Raw genomic sequence first — 16324 nt, 5'->3', positions numbered from 1 at the left:
CTTAAAAGTGACTAAGAGCATCGGTTTATTTTATTATTATTTTTTTTTTTTAATGACAGTCTAGTTTGTTTTTGTAGCTTAAATAGAGGAACTAGGGTTAATTTTAGGCTGCTTTTAAACTCAGCTAAAAACTCCTCCCTGGAACTTCAAGTTAAGTAAAAAGAGGGGGTTTATTCGTGTAACTGATCATTTACACATTTAAAGTTCTGTTCTGACTTGATTCAATACTGAGACCGTGTGATCAGAAAAAAAGGTTCAAAGAAAGCCACAGGAACAAAACAAGAGGAGCGATGTTTCAGACCCTAATTTCAAAACTAACTAGTGATGGAATTTAAACTTTAGATATTTCTAAACAAACTTAGCCTCCTGATAATTCATGTGAAAGCCAGAGAACCTTGAAGCTTTCCTGATCCAAACACCTCAGCCAGCTGTTTCTCGAGTCTCCTGACTTGATGTCTTCATATCACTGCGCCACTCTGTGCACCAAGCAGGCAAAAGAATGAAAACCACCTCACTACACGCTCTGCACACATGGACCCAGGCACAGACAAAGTCCCTGTTCCCACAGAGCTCAGTATCAGGCAAAGAGCCCTTTCACACATGGACACAGTCACAGTGAAGGACTAATGTTTCTGGAAGAAGGTAAAAGGTCTGACTCGGCTGCTGACTGGCAGTCCTGAAAACAGAGCGGGTTAAAAGCTGCTGCACAGCTTCACCCTGTGGATCAAACCAAAAAATCGGACCAAGTTTAGGCAATCTGGATTCAAATACTTGGACTCATGTTGCAATTTTAATGAAGCAAAGTTAATTATGTCTACCAGCCTAAATGACTGGTTAACAATAAGGGAAAGCCAGGCATAGAAATGGATGTGTGACAAAGGAAAAAGCAGAGCTTCACTAGAGAATAAAAAGATCATTCAAGGTTGTTTATAAATTGTTTATGAATAAGCAAGTTCCACAAAATGTTGAAAAAAGGCTGAATGTGTAGATGGGCTTTTGTTCAGTGTTCAGCTGCCAAGCATTGCCAGCAGAATCCCCAGCTGGCCGACAGCGCCAACCCCAGAGCTACACAGAGAGAAAGACAGGCAGACCGAGGGAAGCTGGCATGGCACCAGACAGCCAAACCTGGCACTGAGCAGGCCTTGTTCAAAGACAGAAAAAACGTCTGGGAGATAGAAGTTTGGCGGGATGGGATTGGACTGTAAAGAACTGAAAGAAACAGTAAACTGGGCTCCAGCAGGAGGAAACACAAATAGATTTTTGGGAAGTGAGAAGAACCAGTCTGCTTTACAACTGGCTGAATATTAATCTCTCAGTTGGACCACCAGTGCTGATTCAGGCTGGATGGGCAAACAAAAACTCTCAATCACACTCTGACAGTGGGGTTTCTTTCAGACAGCAGAAAGGAGATCACACTGATGCTGACGTCAGGAATGTGAAAAGTACCTCGTTTTATTGGTGTGATTTTCCCCCCTAAATACCAAACTCATGGCTGTTCTACAAATTAATACCAACAAAGACAAAATAATCCTATCCACCTTCACCAAAACAAACACTTTCTGAGTTCAGCTGTGAAATCAAACCAGGTGCACACAAAAGGAGCCCGCACACACACCACCATGATGTAAAATGTTCTTAAAGATGTTATCAAGATGGTCCCCACACAACACGAGCAATATGTTTTTATGAGTCTGGGAACCACCATGGGTCTTTAAAGTTATCATTTAGGCACCGAGCTCAATGCTCTGAAAGCACTGTGTTATCACGCCTGATCTAAATGAGCTCTCTTCACTGCTGGGATGAAATCTCAAGGGGGGAGGAGAAGTCCATTGAAATGCTAAGCTGCTGAAGATTTGCGGAGAAATCTACTTAAAGATGAGGTGGTGCAATACCTGCAAGGAAGTTGTGTCCCAACATTAAATAAGGCAAACGCCTCGGTTCCCTGCATGTATTCACAGATTTTTTAGTAGACTTGGCTAACCCTAATAGTTTATCTAACACAGACTCACATAAGTGAGACATTTTCTGCAAACAAGAAACATGGCTTTTAAATCAAGCCACAACTTTTGATCATGAGAAATGAAGTCAGTGCAGAAGTGCTATTGCTCATATCAAGGATTGTCTTCATGAAAACAAGATTTGGATCCCAAAAGAAATAGACAGAGATTGTGCTTGTGTGTGTTTGGAGCGTCTAAAAAGAATAAAACTGTGTCCTCATTTGTCGTCTCACACCCAGAGCCCAGACACTCCCCGTCTCCTAATTAACAATCTTTATCAAATATTGCCCCTCGCTATTTTTTTCTGCACGAGTATAAACATCATATCTCCTTTTCATCTTCAGACCAGCCTCGTCTTCCAGAGAGAATGGAGCAGAAAAGTCCAAAGTTCAACTCATTAGCCCAGGTCACTTCCTGACTTTTCTTCAAAGGAGGCAAAGCAGCAGAAGACGAAAGGCACAGGACAGCTTCACACAGCTCCACCCACAGACACAATTACACCAAGAGATAAGAGCACGGAGCCGAGAAGATGAGAGGATGAAGCTGAGAGAGAAGATGGAAACAGGAGACATTGAAGCAGGCAGCTCGGCTGACCTTAAGGTGTGAGGAAAACAAACAGACTGAGGATGTTTTTCTCCTGTACAGTGATGTATCTAACATCTTTTTGTACATCACTTTCAGCTCAAAGCACAAAATGACAGAGCCCACAAAGCCCGGCTTGCTGTTTCAAGTTGGCTTCCTATCTCTATGCTAAGCTATGCTAATTATCTTCCACCTTTAGCGCCATATAAAGACAGGGCTACAGCTACATGACTGTTAGGTCTGGTAATGTAATAGTGTATAGTGGGCAGGTTGCAATAACAGATGAGGTTTCATTCTTATAAAAATACCCACTTCATGTACAATATCCCAAACATAAGATAACTTTAAAGAGGCGACATTGCACTTTTGTAAGGGGTCGTACTGTTCTCTGATAACCCTGAAGTAACTTCACATGATTTACAGCTCAAAAACAAAATCCCTAATTTTCTCAAATTGATGTTTTAAAAACACTGATTTGGTCTTGCTTCATTTCAGTTGCTGTCTCTTTAAGGCTCCCCACTCCACAAACCCCCTTCCTTCTGATTGGCTGGCCCTCTGGAGGTCTGTCAGGGGCGGAGCCATGGAAAAACCTTGGTGTTTGAAGCCCTAACCCTCCAACATGTCCTGATAACTTTAAGCAATGATCTCATCATTTCAGCAAGTATCTTCCTATTGTAAGAAAGGACCTCTGTGAGCAGCTTACAGATGGATTTAGGGATTTTCATGACCTATGGATGTGTAGCAGTTGTAAAATCTGCATGTTTTAGGTATGGACATCCTGTATTAATCCTTAAAATCCATTTTTAAAATATGAGATAACATAATATCCCCTCTTTAATAGTATTCTACATCAGAGTTGTCATGATTGCAACAAAAGTTTAATTACTGGACACTCAAAAGATTATTGTCTGGAACTTAAAAAAAAAAAACCTGTAGAAGTACAGCCTGGTTCCTCAACATTCTTTATTTCTACCTCTGTAAAAAGTTTGAGCAGTTAGTGAAGTTAGTTAATTACAAGTTTTATCCAAGAGCCCATAAGTGTTCAGAAGAAAAAATGGTTAGAGGCAGAAGTGTTCAAACTTTACTTTGTAGCTTATGTAAGTAATGGTAGCTACATCAAAGGTTGATAATGCACCGACTCAAACACTTCAAGCTTCCAGAGTTCAAAGCTCCCTCTCCTCTTAATTTGGTGCACCAGCCTTCATCAAAAATTTAAGACACTTTCCACAGTTTATAAAAATAACTTCAATGGAGTTAATTTCTCTGCAGAGACTGAAGTCACGACACAATGACTGGATGTTTACTGTTTCATGTGACTGTGATTTTTCACTGCCAGAGGCGAAGATGCAAAGAAACTGAGATAGTTTTACTCTCTGTGTAAGCATTTTGCCCATCACATTTTTTTGGGCTACACATGCTCTTTTAAACTTTTTATTCCCTCTTTTGGTCTACCCCACAGCCCTCTGCCCAAAGACCCCTGAGACACAAACCCACACCCATCTAAACTTAAAATACTGCACACAAGCATAAAAACAAAGATGGAAATTTGAGGCAGCTCTAAAAAAGCACTCCTCAACAACTGTGAAGTTTGGGGTAACGGAGGGTTTGTGTCTGCAACAAAGCGCTCTGAGAGAGAGAGAAAAGAGGCATGAAAAACAGTCTGATCTGCTTCTCCACAGTAGGAGCTCCAACTCGCTCCTCATCGAGAATGCAAAGCCTCTTCTGCAGGAGTGAGTGTGTGAGTACCAGAAGGGGGATGGGGGTCTTAAAAAGCACCCTGTCTGGGGGAGGGAACTGGTCCCTCTACTCTCCTTGCTCTCCCGAAGGGGTGTTTCAGCACGCTGCCCCTTTCCCTCCACCACAAGCCTCCGCCCTCTTCCCTTTCCCCTCTTTTCTTTCTTTCAGGGAGAGTTCATTTTGAGTCTTGGCCATTGTGGTGAGTGAAGGGACTGACTTGCTAAGGGGTGGCCCCGGGGTCCCCTGGCTTACACTGCTAGGTCAGCCCTGTCAGAGCTAACTAAGAAACACTGGCAGGAATCTGGATGGGGGAAAAACACAAAGACTGGATCACCAATAAAGCGTCCTTTCTCTCTTTCTCATTGAGTGCATTTGTTATCACTCTGTGTGTGTGTGTGGATGACGTGTGTGTGTGTGTGTGTGTGTGTGTGTGTGTGTGTGTGTGGATGGACAAGGCCGGGGGGTTTGGTAGTGAATGAGAAATAAAGAGAGAGAGGTAAAAGAGGGAGTGATAATCATTAAGAAAAGTGGGAATAAGCGGATAAAACAAAGCCAGTTAATTAGTTCTCCTCTTTAATAAGCAGAGCAGAGAGTCAGATACTCTCCCTGAGATGCTCCAGGGCTTGGCTGTAAACTGATGCACAGGACTCAGTCTCATGCACAGAAATTACTGATGAAAGCATGATGAAAGTTGTTTAATCAGCTGAAAGAAGATACATCTAAACTTTTATGATGATACAACACACAAGTCTGAGAGGAAACTAAAATGCCAACTATGTCTGCTTACGTCTCAATACACTAAATGTTATATGGCAATTTATAATGGCATGTAATTTAAAAGCTAAGTTCATATTTTATTAATTGATAATTAAATCACTGAATCCAATTAAAACCCTGTCTGAGAAAATGAAAGAAGTGTGTGTGAACGGACAATCCTGAATTAATTTTTGGACCGTAAACTTGGCTTTGGGAAATTAGAGTGAAGTTGGTCTGAATCCTCTTTTAAGAGCTCATCATTTAATTCTAGAAATACCACTTATATTTGGTCCATCTGATTTCAAAATAGGAACATCAGAGTTCTATATTATTGGCATTTTACCAATAGCAGATGATTGAAAGCGTCGAAGTGCAAGTCCATGACATAAAAGAGATGTTAGCAAGAATTATGCTGCCTTTAATTTAACTCAAAAGTCAGGTTTTTGAGCCAGGAAGTACGTCCCATCAGAGTTGACCCATTCCAGTTAGGAGTTGAAAACAAAGTTTGTAAGTTGATAGGTCATGATAGCCCTGCTGTTGTTAGCATTGTGAGCTAATATGGAGGTATAACGATACACTTCCTGATAGTTAAAGCAACATGACAACAGCCGCATTTCCACCAAGCAGTCTGGGTCGGTTCAGTATGGTTTGGCTCGGTTTGGTACAGTTAAGCCTGATCCTGTTTGCGTTTCCACAGCAAACTGTGCCCTCTTATGGTGGGCAGCGTGTAAGCTGGATGCCGCATGCCCCAGCTGTCAAACAATAGCGTGACGCCGTAGTAGCGTGACACAGTTTACCCCGCTAATAAATCCAATGAAAAAGAAAAACGTGACACAGTTAACAAAGAGCATAGATGGAAGACATGCAGCATTTTGTCCTCTTTGTGATTGGCATGTAGCCCTTTGATACAAAGTGCAATCAAGCTTTGTTAGAGAAGTCTGTGTGCCGCCAGGAGAAATGCAGCTACTGCGGGGGTAAGTGACGATTATTTTGACCAATTAACAGTCTGCAGTGTGTTGCTCCACCTTCTGAGAGCGGGTCAATTCAGTCTGGCACCCATATGGAAGGGTCCCAAAATAGTAGGCCAGTTAGTCCCGTTTTTTGGGGATCTGGCCTGGGATAAGTCAGTAGAAACACCACAAAATGCGCGCCGTACGGAAACCGGACCGGTCTGCTTGGTGGAAAGGTGGCTAACATCTCTACAGAGATTGCACAGTACTATCAGTGTGAATAACTTCATCTCACAAAATAAGACTAAGTTGCTGATAACCATGATCAAAAGTAGAGATTTTAAGATTAGAGACTCTTAGTTTTGGTTTCAGAAGTACGACTTCAGGGTGCATTCAGGGTGTCATATCAGTAATATCTGACCGGTATCCTGGAACTTCCTAACCTGACACGCCAGACGGACAGTTTTATTTGTTCGCCATGGAAATGTTTCACCAGTCCATCTGAGTAGCAGCTCTTTGGATTTGTTTTCAGAGGCGGGACTTTCAAAAAAAATCAGCAGCTGGTTGTTGGACAACCGTTCTGATTGACAAACTGACCACAGACCAATCCACATCAAGCCACGGTATGATGTAGCTTATGTGCACCGCTGCTGAGAATAAATACACCAACAACAAAAACAGCTGTGATAATGGTGTTGGATGACTGCTGTCGTTTCTGTAAAGTTAATTTAAGAATCAAAGGAACGCTGTCAAGTACAAAAGCCTGCTGACGTCACATCTGCTCGTCACTTCCGCTACTCCTGCCTCTCTTCCCTGATGGGCCGGTAAGAATTCAGCCGAGTGAATTCGTTGGTCAGTGGAGCCTGTCAAGATGGATCTGCAAGATTTCTGAATCAGGCAGGTCTATCTGCTCTGCAAGGTTAAGAATTTCCAACTTCAGAGGTCACACCAATAGCAAATGGACTTAAGCAACCCAACAGGTAACTGCTGCTGGTGTTTCTGAGTGCGTCTAGTCTGGGGCCCTTCCAATGTCATAACATCTGTCACGCTGATAGGTTGGATACAACTATGTAGTGGGTCATGAATGTAGCTCAAGTTACATCACAAATCAAAAGCCCTTGCCAACTCTGAGCTTTTGGTGTTCCTTTTTTTTTTTTTTAAAACAGTCAAACTTTACCAGCCCTTATCATACACTAGAAACACAAATTTCTTCCCATGTGCAACTCAACACAGACATCCTGTTGTTACTCTCTGGCAAAGCTGACAATAAAATGATACTTGTATCTGCTGTTTTCCCTAATCCGCTCATGCTAAACTACACTGCAGTTAGACAGCAGCCACAGTAATTTTCAGTCATGATTTTTAACACCAGCTTTGCCTCATCGGGAAGGTCAAAATGAGACACAGGAGAGACACAGAGCAAGAAAAGCAGACACAAAGAGGCGAACGCAGAGGAGGCAGCAAATCACTGCAAAAGCATTTTCAGTCAAGGCCAAACACAGAGAGGGGCCTTCTTCTTCAGCTGGGAGATGTGGGAGGTGGATCAAAAAGCGGTCAGATAAATGATCTGGCTGCGACACTACAGACAGATTTAAACCACAACAGCTGGTGCAGAAGGAGAAGAACATCAGTTCTGTGCTGCGTCCTGACCACAGTCCAGCAGGAGCCAAGAGACGGTGCACAGGGCTGTACTTACACAGGGAGAGGAGGAATTAAAGGGATTTGATTGAAATGAATGGGACTCATGCTGTCCAAAAGCTCTGGAGAAAGGAGGAGAAGAGATCTCTGAACAGTTTTCTTCACATCGCTCTGAACCAGCAGACTTATACCACAGGAAAGATTTGTGGGAGGAGTTTTCAAACTATGATACTACTATCTGTTTGCTGATATTGGCCTACAATACTGCCTTACATGTGATATCAGGTATTGATACATCACAGCTAATGGAGCATAATTTGATCTGATTTAGCAAAATTTTGGTGCTGTCAAAGGAAAAACTGGCACCCAAACCATATTTTTTGTTGATAAATGATCCAAGCAATTATAAATATATTGACTTTAAGGGGCCTGAAATGAAGGTCAACTGTTTTCTCCAAGTTGTAGTGAAGCTACAGCTACAATATGTCCGTGTTCTACTACCTGGATGCAAACAAGCACAGATGACATCTTGTAATGCAGCATGGTTTAATTTGTTCATTAAAGCGGAGATAAATATGTAGGCTGTTAAACTGACCTAAACATTTGACGAAAGTTATGTATGTGGAGATTAACCTACAAAGAGGACTAACAGCTGGTGGTGCTAGCTCTGCTAACCATAGCCATACTTAGCAAACCATTTATGAATCACAAATCCAAGGATGCTGGGAACCTGGGACTGGCGCTGCCAAAGAAATCATGCAAAACGTTGACTGTTCCAGGGTGTGTTCGTTTTGGAGATAACTTCATTCATAAAAATTAGATTTCTGTCTAAGTGACTTGGAAATCAGTCCATTCTGTTCATCCTCTATTTGGCAACTTTAAAAATATTTTGAAAGTTGAAACCAAACTGAACAAGACATTTCATAGCAAAGCTAAATCAAGATGGGCTTTCTAACAAACACATGCAACAACAAATCAACCCATCTATGAATTCAAATGGAAGGCTTCTACAGATTGGAAAATACAGTAATGTTTCTGTAACCAACAAAAAGCGAGGTTGGCTCCATTTAGCCGTTTTCCATTTGAACGGGTCTGGAGAATCAGCGTGTCTGATGTGAGCTCAGTTGGGAAGCTTGAGACGCTACGGTGCAGAGCAGTCAGATACAAGAAGCGCCCCAGCCTCTTGGTGCCTGGACTCAGTCCAAAACATACAAGCAGCTTCATATTTAATAAAGCGTGGCTCTTTGCTCCGTGTTCCCCCACATTGTGACGGGACGATAGAGGTAATAGTCGGCAAATCTGGGTTGTTTCATCAAGTTTTAGACAGGTCAGGAATGTAGCAGGCTGAAACAAAGTCATTCCAAGTCTTGAAACCCTGCAGATGTTGCTGTGGGACTCTGCAGCTGTTGGCTGACTGCTGTGTTTTTTCCATGAAGATGGTCCCAATAAAACCCTTATTTCCATGTTACTGCTAAACTTTTAATTTCAAATTTCTGCTCTGAAATAGGGTCATATAATGTTTTCCCAAGAGCTTATCACCAAAGGAAACACGCATAAACAGAGCAGTTTTACTGGGAGTTATTAAGTATTCATCCATCAGCAGCAATGTGGGACCCAGAATCCTTTAACTGTGTGTCAAAGCTTAGAAGTGTGAAAGAAAAAACACTTTGTAATAACAGATGGGGGAAAGCATTGGGTAAAATGAAAAAGAAGAGAGGTGCAGATAGTTCAGCTCAGCCCTGAATGGCTCATAAACCGCCGAGACACACCACGATTTATGGCTGAAGTGAAAGCAAGGAGCTGTGCCATGGCCATGCAGCACAGCGCTGACTAATGTAACACACCTGTTGCAAAGACAACATGAATCTCCAAGAACGGGACAGACTAAGATTTTCTAGAAATTTTCTGGAGTGTAGACCTCATGTGAAAAGTTCTTTAAAGTCAAGAGAGAATAAACGAGTGTTGGTTTTGTACCCACATGCAGGAGACATCTATGCGAGGCTCCAAGTAACCTTGACTGTTTGAGCACACAGTCATGAAGCCAGTGCAGCGAGAAGGCTTTGAAGCTGTTCTGCGGAGAACCTTGCAGGAATTCTGATGTCCTGCTGTACGTCTTCAAACCTCCCCCTCCCCCTCCCTGTCTACCTCTGCATTTGATTTAATATAGAGTGAGGAGAAGAGAAGAAACACAGCACAAGCAGCCAAGAAACAGGCAAAAAAATGGGAAATAGTAAAAACAGCCCTAATCAAAATGTCTCGTACATGTGGAAAGAACAGAAGAGAAGAAATTGGGGCTCTGTGATAGTCTCTCAACTTGTGTTTCACTTGGAGCAAACCCAACACAGAAAATCACAGACTCTTAACAAACTGGAGAGACCCCAATTTATTACTTTCCTGCACAAACCTGAAACTACGATCAATATCCAATTAGAGGACACTGGATACTGGACGCGCCAGGCTCAATGGCAAACCACACTTCTCTGTGGATAACCCCACTTTAAAACTAACACAGGCAAATGTCTTTAGTAAATAAACAGCCAACAGAGTAAATACCATCACAAATGAGCTCTTCTTCAAGGTCTTAGGGTGTAAGTTTCTTTGTGTTGTTTCATATTTACATCCACATCTTGGTCCAAATTGGTTTCTAAAATCTCCCACGGTAAGTAGGAGAAAATCTGACATGAAATCCTCATTAGTTACAGACAATGGAGAATACAGCCTGCATTTACAAAAACTGAGAGTCCCAAGGAAGATATCAGTGTCATAAATTATTCAGAATGACATGAAAACATTTCTGAATGTGGAGGGACTGTTAAAACTTTTGGATTCAGAGAGAGGGAGACAGAAAGTAAAGTGTTTAGATGAAGTCAGGCTGCATCCAACAAACAAACAAACAAACAAACACAAAACAAGTCTTCAAGGGCACCAACACAAAAGAAGCAAATAAAGAAGAAGGAAAACACAGACAGAGAATCACTCCTGATAGGACATGATAAGATAAAACAATGCAACGCAATACGATAACACAGTGGGTTACAATACGACACATTACAATGAAATAAGTCACAATAAAGTACAATAAGACGCAATTTGGAGAAGTACAGCATGATACAACACAGTGGGATATATATAGTGATACGATATGTGGCTAACAATAAATGTTTTAGTATACACAGAAATAAAAAAAGAGGTCCAGAAAATACAATTAGCAGTACAGTATTTATTTGTTGTATGTCACTTTGGTTTCACTGAAATGGAAAACTGCCTCTTTTGTCCATAAATCAAATGAACTGAACTTTAGTGCTGGACAACCATTATCATTTTGTGTTTTTACATGCCACGTAACATTTATTTTATTCTTTGACTTTCAACATTCACTGTTTATTTTCTGACAACTTGTCTGACTGTACCAGTCACAGCTGCAGTCACAATATTAGTAACAACAACCAGGTGTTAAACTGTCTGTTTCTGTTCCTCTGTGTCTCCAGTTCATGGCTGCTAACAGGATGCTGTACTACCTAGATCAAGCACAGATGACCTTTGGTGTGTGATATATAGCACATTTTGGCAGTTTTTGAAGTTGTATGTCAGCTTTATCTGGTTTATTGTGAAAATAACCACTAGACTGGTTGTGTAGCTAGCACAGACATGTACTAGGTTGGTGGTGCTAGCTCTGCTAACCTTAGCCACACTCTGCAAAACAATCCCATATTTAGCAGTGACAAATAAAATGTTCTGAATTTTGAGTGTTTTTTTAAAACTATTATTATCTTCCTTTTAAACGTATTATTATTAATATTATTATTATTATTATTTTTATTTTTTTTTTTGGGGGGGGGGGGGGGTATCTTCTGCATTGTTCACTTAACACAAGTTTTAAGTCATTTTATAGTATGACTAACCAACAAAAGATACTGTTAGCATTTAAACAAGTCTTTTTTGCATTTCTTAATTGAAAAAGAAAAAGGAACACAGTGAAATTTTACTGCCCTCCAGTTGTCAGTAAGGACCCGGTCACACTGGCCATCCAAAACGTGCTGTGCTCAAGCACGATTGTCCCCCTGCAGTGCCGATCCCCAGCTGGAGAGTACGGCCGGCGGTCACACTACCCCAATATGAACCAGACTTTAGCGGGTATCAGACACGCGCACGGCCCCCCTACGTCATCATGAAGCATTTGTTTATATGAAGTGTGATCTCATCAGAGTCAGCACAATGAGACACAGAGAGCACTGCTACAACTTTAGACTTTAGGACTTATATTAAGTCATTTTCGCCCGACACAGCCCTCTAACACCCCCGCTTTGTTTAAAATGATTGTCAAGAGATGCGCTCGCGGTGATTATACGTAATGGATCGCATGCGCCGTCCGCGTGCTTGTGCTCGTGCATGAAGTAAACTGTGCAGAAGCCCACCTCTTCGAAGCGTGCCGAAGCACGGAAGGGAATCGTGCTTGAGCACGGTACAGTTGCGGTCACACACGATTAGCCAGTGTGACCGCGTCCTAAGAGTAACAAACCATACAGAAAAAAGTGACCAAGGGGTATGGCTCTACGATCTGCTGGATGGATCTTTGTAGCCCACAGGGGTTTTTTTATTTGCCAGAAAAAAAAACTGCATTTTGACTTTTGCTGCTTTTAAGGGAGAACAAGTACAAGTGACTTTATTCCCTCCAGGTCTGTGTAAGTGAAACTTTGTTTTTCTAATTGCAGCCTTTGCAATTTGAAAATTGCAGTCGATTACATTGCGATGTTGGTTTAAAATGGATTAATTGTTCAGCCCTAGTCAGAATCTAACAGTTTGTTCTAACAGTTAAGAACCAGTGGCTTTAAAACATCCCTAAGATATGTACAATGTGCGCACAAACATAAGGCTATAAATACCTTGTACTTATAATTAAAAGAGAGAAATTAACTGGTCTTCGCAGGTTAAGGAGGATTGATTCAGTACGTCCAGAGACTGAGTGAAACTGTTTTATATTTGGCAACAACAACAAACAGCTGAAAAACATTGTCTGAAACCTGAAGAGAGTAAATTGTACACCCTGATGTCCCCTGATAATTGAGTAACTTAATGACAGATTGAACAAAGTTGACCCCGTGACTCAGAAGCACTGACAAGGGAGCCTCAAATTACACATCTGCCACAGAATGAAGGGTGGAGTGAAGCGGGGTAGAATTACGTTTAAATGGTAGGATGTTGCTTGATAACACAACCGTCTGATCTTGTCCGAAGTACCACTGCTTTAACTTTAAAAGAGCCTCAGGGAGAAGATGAACAGCTTCCGTGACTCCAGAAACCTGAACTCACATTAGTGAGAAGTGTCTGGATAAAAACAAACTGAAGAGGAAATAAAACTGAAAATATGGAAAATCACTGCTTCTTTCATTTTACAGGGAAACAGCAAAGATGCCAAAAGCACAGACAGATAATTTAACTTGTAGCTCAGCAGACACACCTGCAGACCACAAACAGACCACATCTTAGCATCAGAGCAGGTGTCCACACACACACAGCATGGCCCACAGATTCCTGCCGCGGTTTTGGTGGGCAGATGTTGACTGTTTTTACTGGATGCAAATCTCGTACATTTGGTGGAAAAAACACTCTGACAAGTCCATGAAATGAACCACTTCAATCAAAGTAGCATTCGCTTCACGCCAAGCCAGATTCTCACAGCTTGTCCAACAACATGATCAAAACTGGTTTTCCTCAGAACCGGGGACGGACGCTTACAGAATATTTTCAAGGATAATTTTAATGATCTAGAGAGGCTACATGAAATCCAAATGAGGGGCAAACATTACAGGCAGAGCAGGAGCGAAAGAGCTAAATTATTTACCTTTAGCTACACCTCTGCACCTGATTTCTACATGTGGAGAAAAAAAACAGAAGCGTGATTATTTCTTCTGTATGTCTCAGCCAGTACAGAAAACAAGAATAATGTAGAGGAGGAAAAAAGGGTAGGCTGAGAAAGTGATGGAACAAACAGGAATGGGACAGAAAGCAGCACAGTCTGGAGCTCATGGAGAGATGAGCGGTGACAAAGGCGGATCCAGGGGGATCAGAGGAAGACCTCAAAGCAGACTCCCAGAGCCGAGATGAAGGCAGCGCAGTGTGGAAGCCGAGAAGATGAAACACCATTTGAGGGCAGGGCCCCCCCACTGCCTCCTCTCTGTGTTCAGAGCGCCTCTGCCTCTGAAGTGCAAAACATCCCCCAACACCCTGCAGCACCCGGCATGCTGCACCCTGCACCTCCTGCCATTTGGTGACTGGACATAGGTCTGGAGGAGCAGACGTGGCAAAGTGTGGATTTCACTGTATCCACATTGAGGGATTAAAATCAAATTAAGATGCATGAACTATTTCTATATCTGACTATTTTCAATTTATTAATGATCAGTTTAACCGGTCAAAAACAAAAATATCAAATATGTCTGAAGCAGTTTTCATTTACTGTTAAATTTTCTGTATCTTTGTTTTGGACATTGAATAACATTTATTTTTTTCATTACCTGAGTGGCTGTTGATAATTTTTGTTCAATATGTTACAAAGTAATAAAATTGCTAATCCTTCTGTCCCATAAAATTTACCATAAATATCTTGCAAAAGAAAAAGAATAGCAGCAAACATTTGGCACATTTGCTCACCAGGAGTTAATCAATGATTTAGTCAGGGTCTATTTGATGTTAACATGGGAATACACTCATTCGGAGGCAAAGGAGACACGAACTTGAAGCATTTTAGCTCCAATTATACACAAATGTGTTGGTCTGTAATTGTTAAATACATACATCATTTAACTGCAAACTAAATACATGCATCTGCTCTGTCAGATGAAAACACCCTGGATCCTAAGAGCTCGTCCAACATTTTCTATTTCCTGACAGCTACAAACCAAAGAACTCCTCAGCTGCTCCACAGAAATGATCAGTTTATCATCTAGTATTAATAACATCTGCAGTTGCAGCCCTGATCAAAATGCTGCTGATTGGAAGCTGTTAAAACAAGAATCTTTGGTTTTTATTGTTGGTTATTAATCAGCTATTTTGTGTCCAGAAGCTGTTTTTGGTTAATGTGCATGTGGGCTGCAGCCAACTTCGATAAAATGGATTTTACTGTGTTATTTCATGGTGTGTGTCATTCACAGACAATTTCTCAGACACACCATGCTGCACACACTTGAATTACAGGTTTTGATCTCCCAAATTGGTTTGTACCCAGACATCACAGTTAACAGAATTAACCTTAGTAGAGATGTCTGAGGACAAACATTTTTTACAATAATTCATGACAGTCTCCTTGGGGGGATCTCTGTAGGTGACAGTTTAGACACATTTCCAGCAGACACACACCCTTCTCAAATGTGTTATTGCCTGATCTTTTGACACAGGCGTGTATTTCACCAGATTATGGGAATACTAAAGGTGAAACACAAGCAACCCAGAGCAGCTAACCTCCAGCGTGCTGATGCCCCAGATAAGGACGTCCTAACTTCAAAGCGCCTGTTGTTGCACTACTGAAACACTGAGCAACACATTCAGAAAAGCTCATTGTTTCACAACATTTCAGTCAATTAAGTTCCCCTCTGTGGTTATCCCATTATCTTGGTGTTTAGGCCTGTTTTGACATCCTGGCTTGAGCCACTTATGGTTTTTAAATCCGCTCCAGCTCGCAGTGGCGCAGCATTTTACACACGAACAAACCCTGGAACAATTTTGCGCACAACACCTCCACGCTTACCTGCATAGTAAAGACTCCCAGCTCCTGAGAGGACAGCTTTTTCATCTGGTCGGCCAAAACTTGAGCTTCCTCTAGGATGGAAAACTCCGACTCGGCTGTGCAATATCCACAAGAGAGAGCCGACCATATAAAAACGAAGCTCCACGAAAAAGCCAAGAAGCCCCCGTGAAACCGGGGGTAGTTAATCCGGAAAGCAGCGCGCGATTTCGGCGTCAAAAACAGACGCTTCTCGCCTGCCCACCTCGCCATGATGGCTGTGAGTCTACGGGCTGTGGAAATGCCGAGTCTCAACTGCTGGCGGAAAAAAATCAAGGGAAACTACTTTTACAACTTTGCTGCAGCGGCGGGTATGTGCGCCCTTTCTCTCCGGGAAAAGTCTCCAACATTTCCAGCGGAGGAAACCTTTACAATTCCTTGAAATCCCCCGAGAGAAGAAAGTAGATCCATGCGTAAAAAAGGAGACGTCTTCTATTCTTTAAAATTGTCGGTGTTCCGTCTTCAGTCAGCCGCTCCAACTCCTGGAAGTCTGGCAAAGTGTGTGAGAGCCGGAGATTCACCACAATGGGGGTGAAAGTGGGAGGCGTGGAAACACACAGAGAGTCCTGCCGGCGCCTGGATCCTCGGATCAATGGATCAGGGTTTGTGATGCCTTCAGCTGCCCCTGGGAAAATAGTGCACAGCGTGGACCCCAAAAATTAAACCCATTACAGTAAAGCCTTATTATGTATATATCGGCCTGTTAAATAACGGACTGTGTGAAGCACGCTGCACTGTACGTGGTTTTAGAATTTACGGAAAATAAGCAAGGTTATTAAATGCGCGAAAAATACATCTAAACGCTGCTTGCCACCATTTAAAAGTTGAAAACAAAGCAGCGGTGTTTAGTTTGAGACAGCCGTTAAGAAACGTTTGCCGTAGTA

The 16324-nt window shown here is 42.0% G+C and overlaps 1 protein-coding gene across 2 annotated transcripts in view; it reads right to left on the bottom strand.

The window, feature by feature from the left end:
* The window catches only part of cachd1 (cache domain containing 1), an 85790-nt gene extending 69799 nt beyond the window's left edge, over positions 1-15991 (bottom strand). For both annotated transcript variants that reach the window (XM_074668201.1, XM_074668202.1), the window contains exon 1: positions 15405-15991. In XM_074668201.1, the coding sequence (XP_074524302.1) occupies positions 15405-15653 (249 nt within the window). In that variant the 5' untranslated portion in view covers positions 15654-15991. The remainder of the gene's footprint in view (positions 1-15404) is intronic.
* Positions 15992-16324: the final 333 nt, after the last annotated feature.

The sequence above is a fragment of the Halichoeres trimaculatus genome, unplaced genomic scaffold (assembly GCF_033239565.1).
Source record: "Halichoeres trimaculatus isolate MK-OKI-2021-1 unplaced genomic scaffold, fHalTri1.1 fHalTri1_scaffold_4, whole genome shotgun sequence".
In the NCBI taxonomy this organism is placed as follows: Eukaryota; Metazoa; Chordata; class Actinopteri; order Labriformes; family Labridae; genus Halichoeres; species Halichoeres trimaculatus.
The sequence above is the reverse complement of the archived record's forward strand: the minus strand, read 5'-3'. Positions and strand labels throughout refer to the sequence as shown.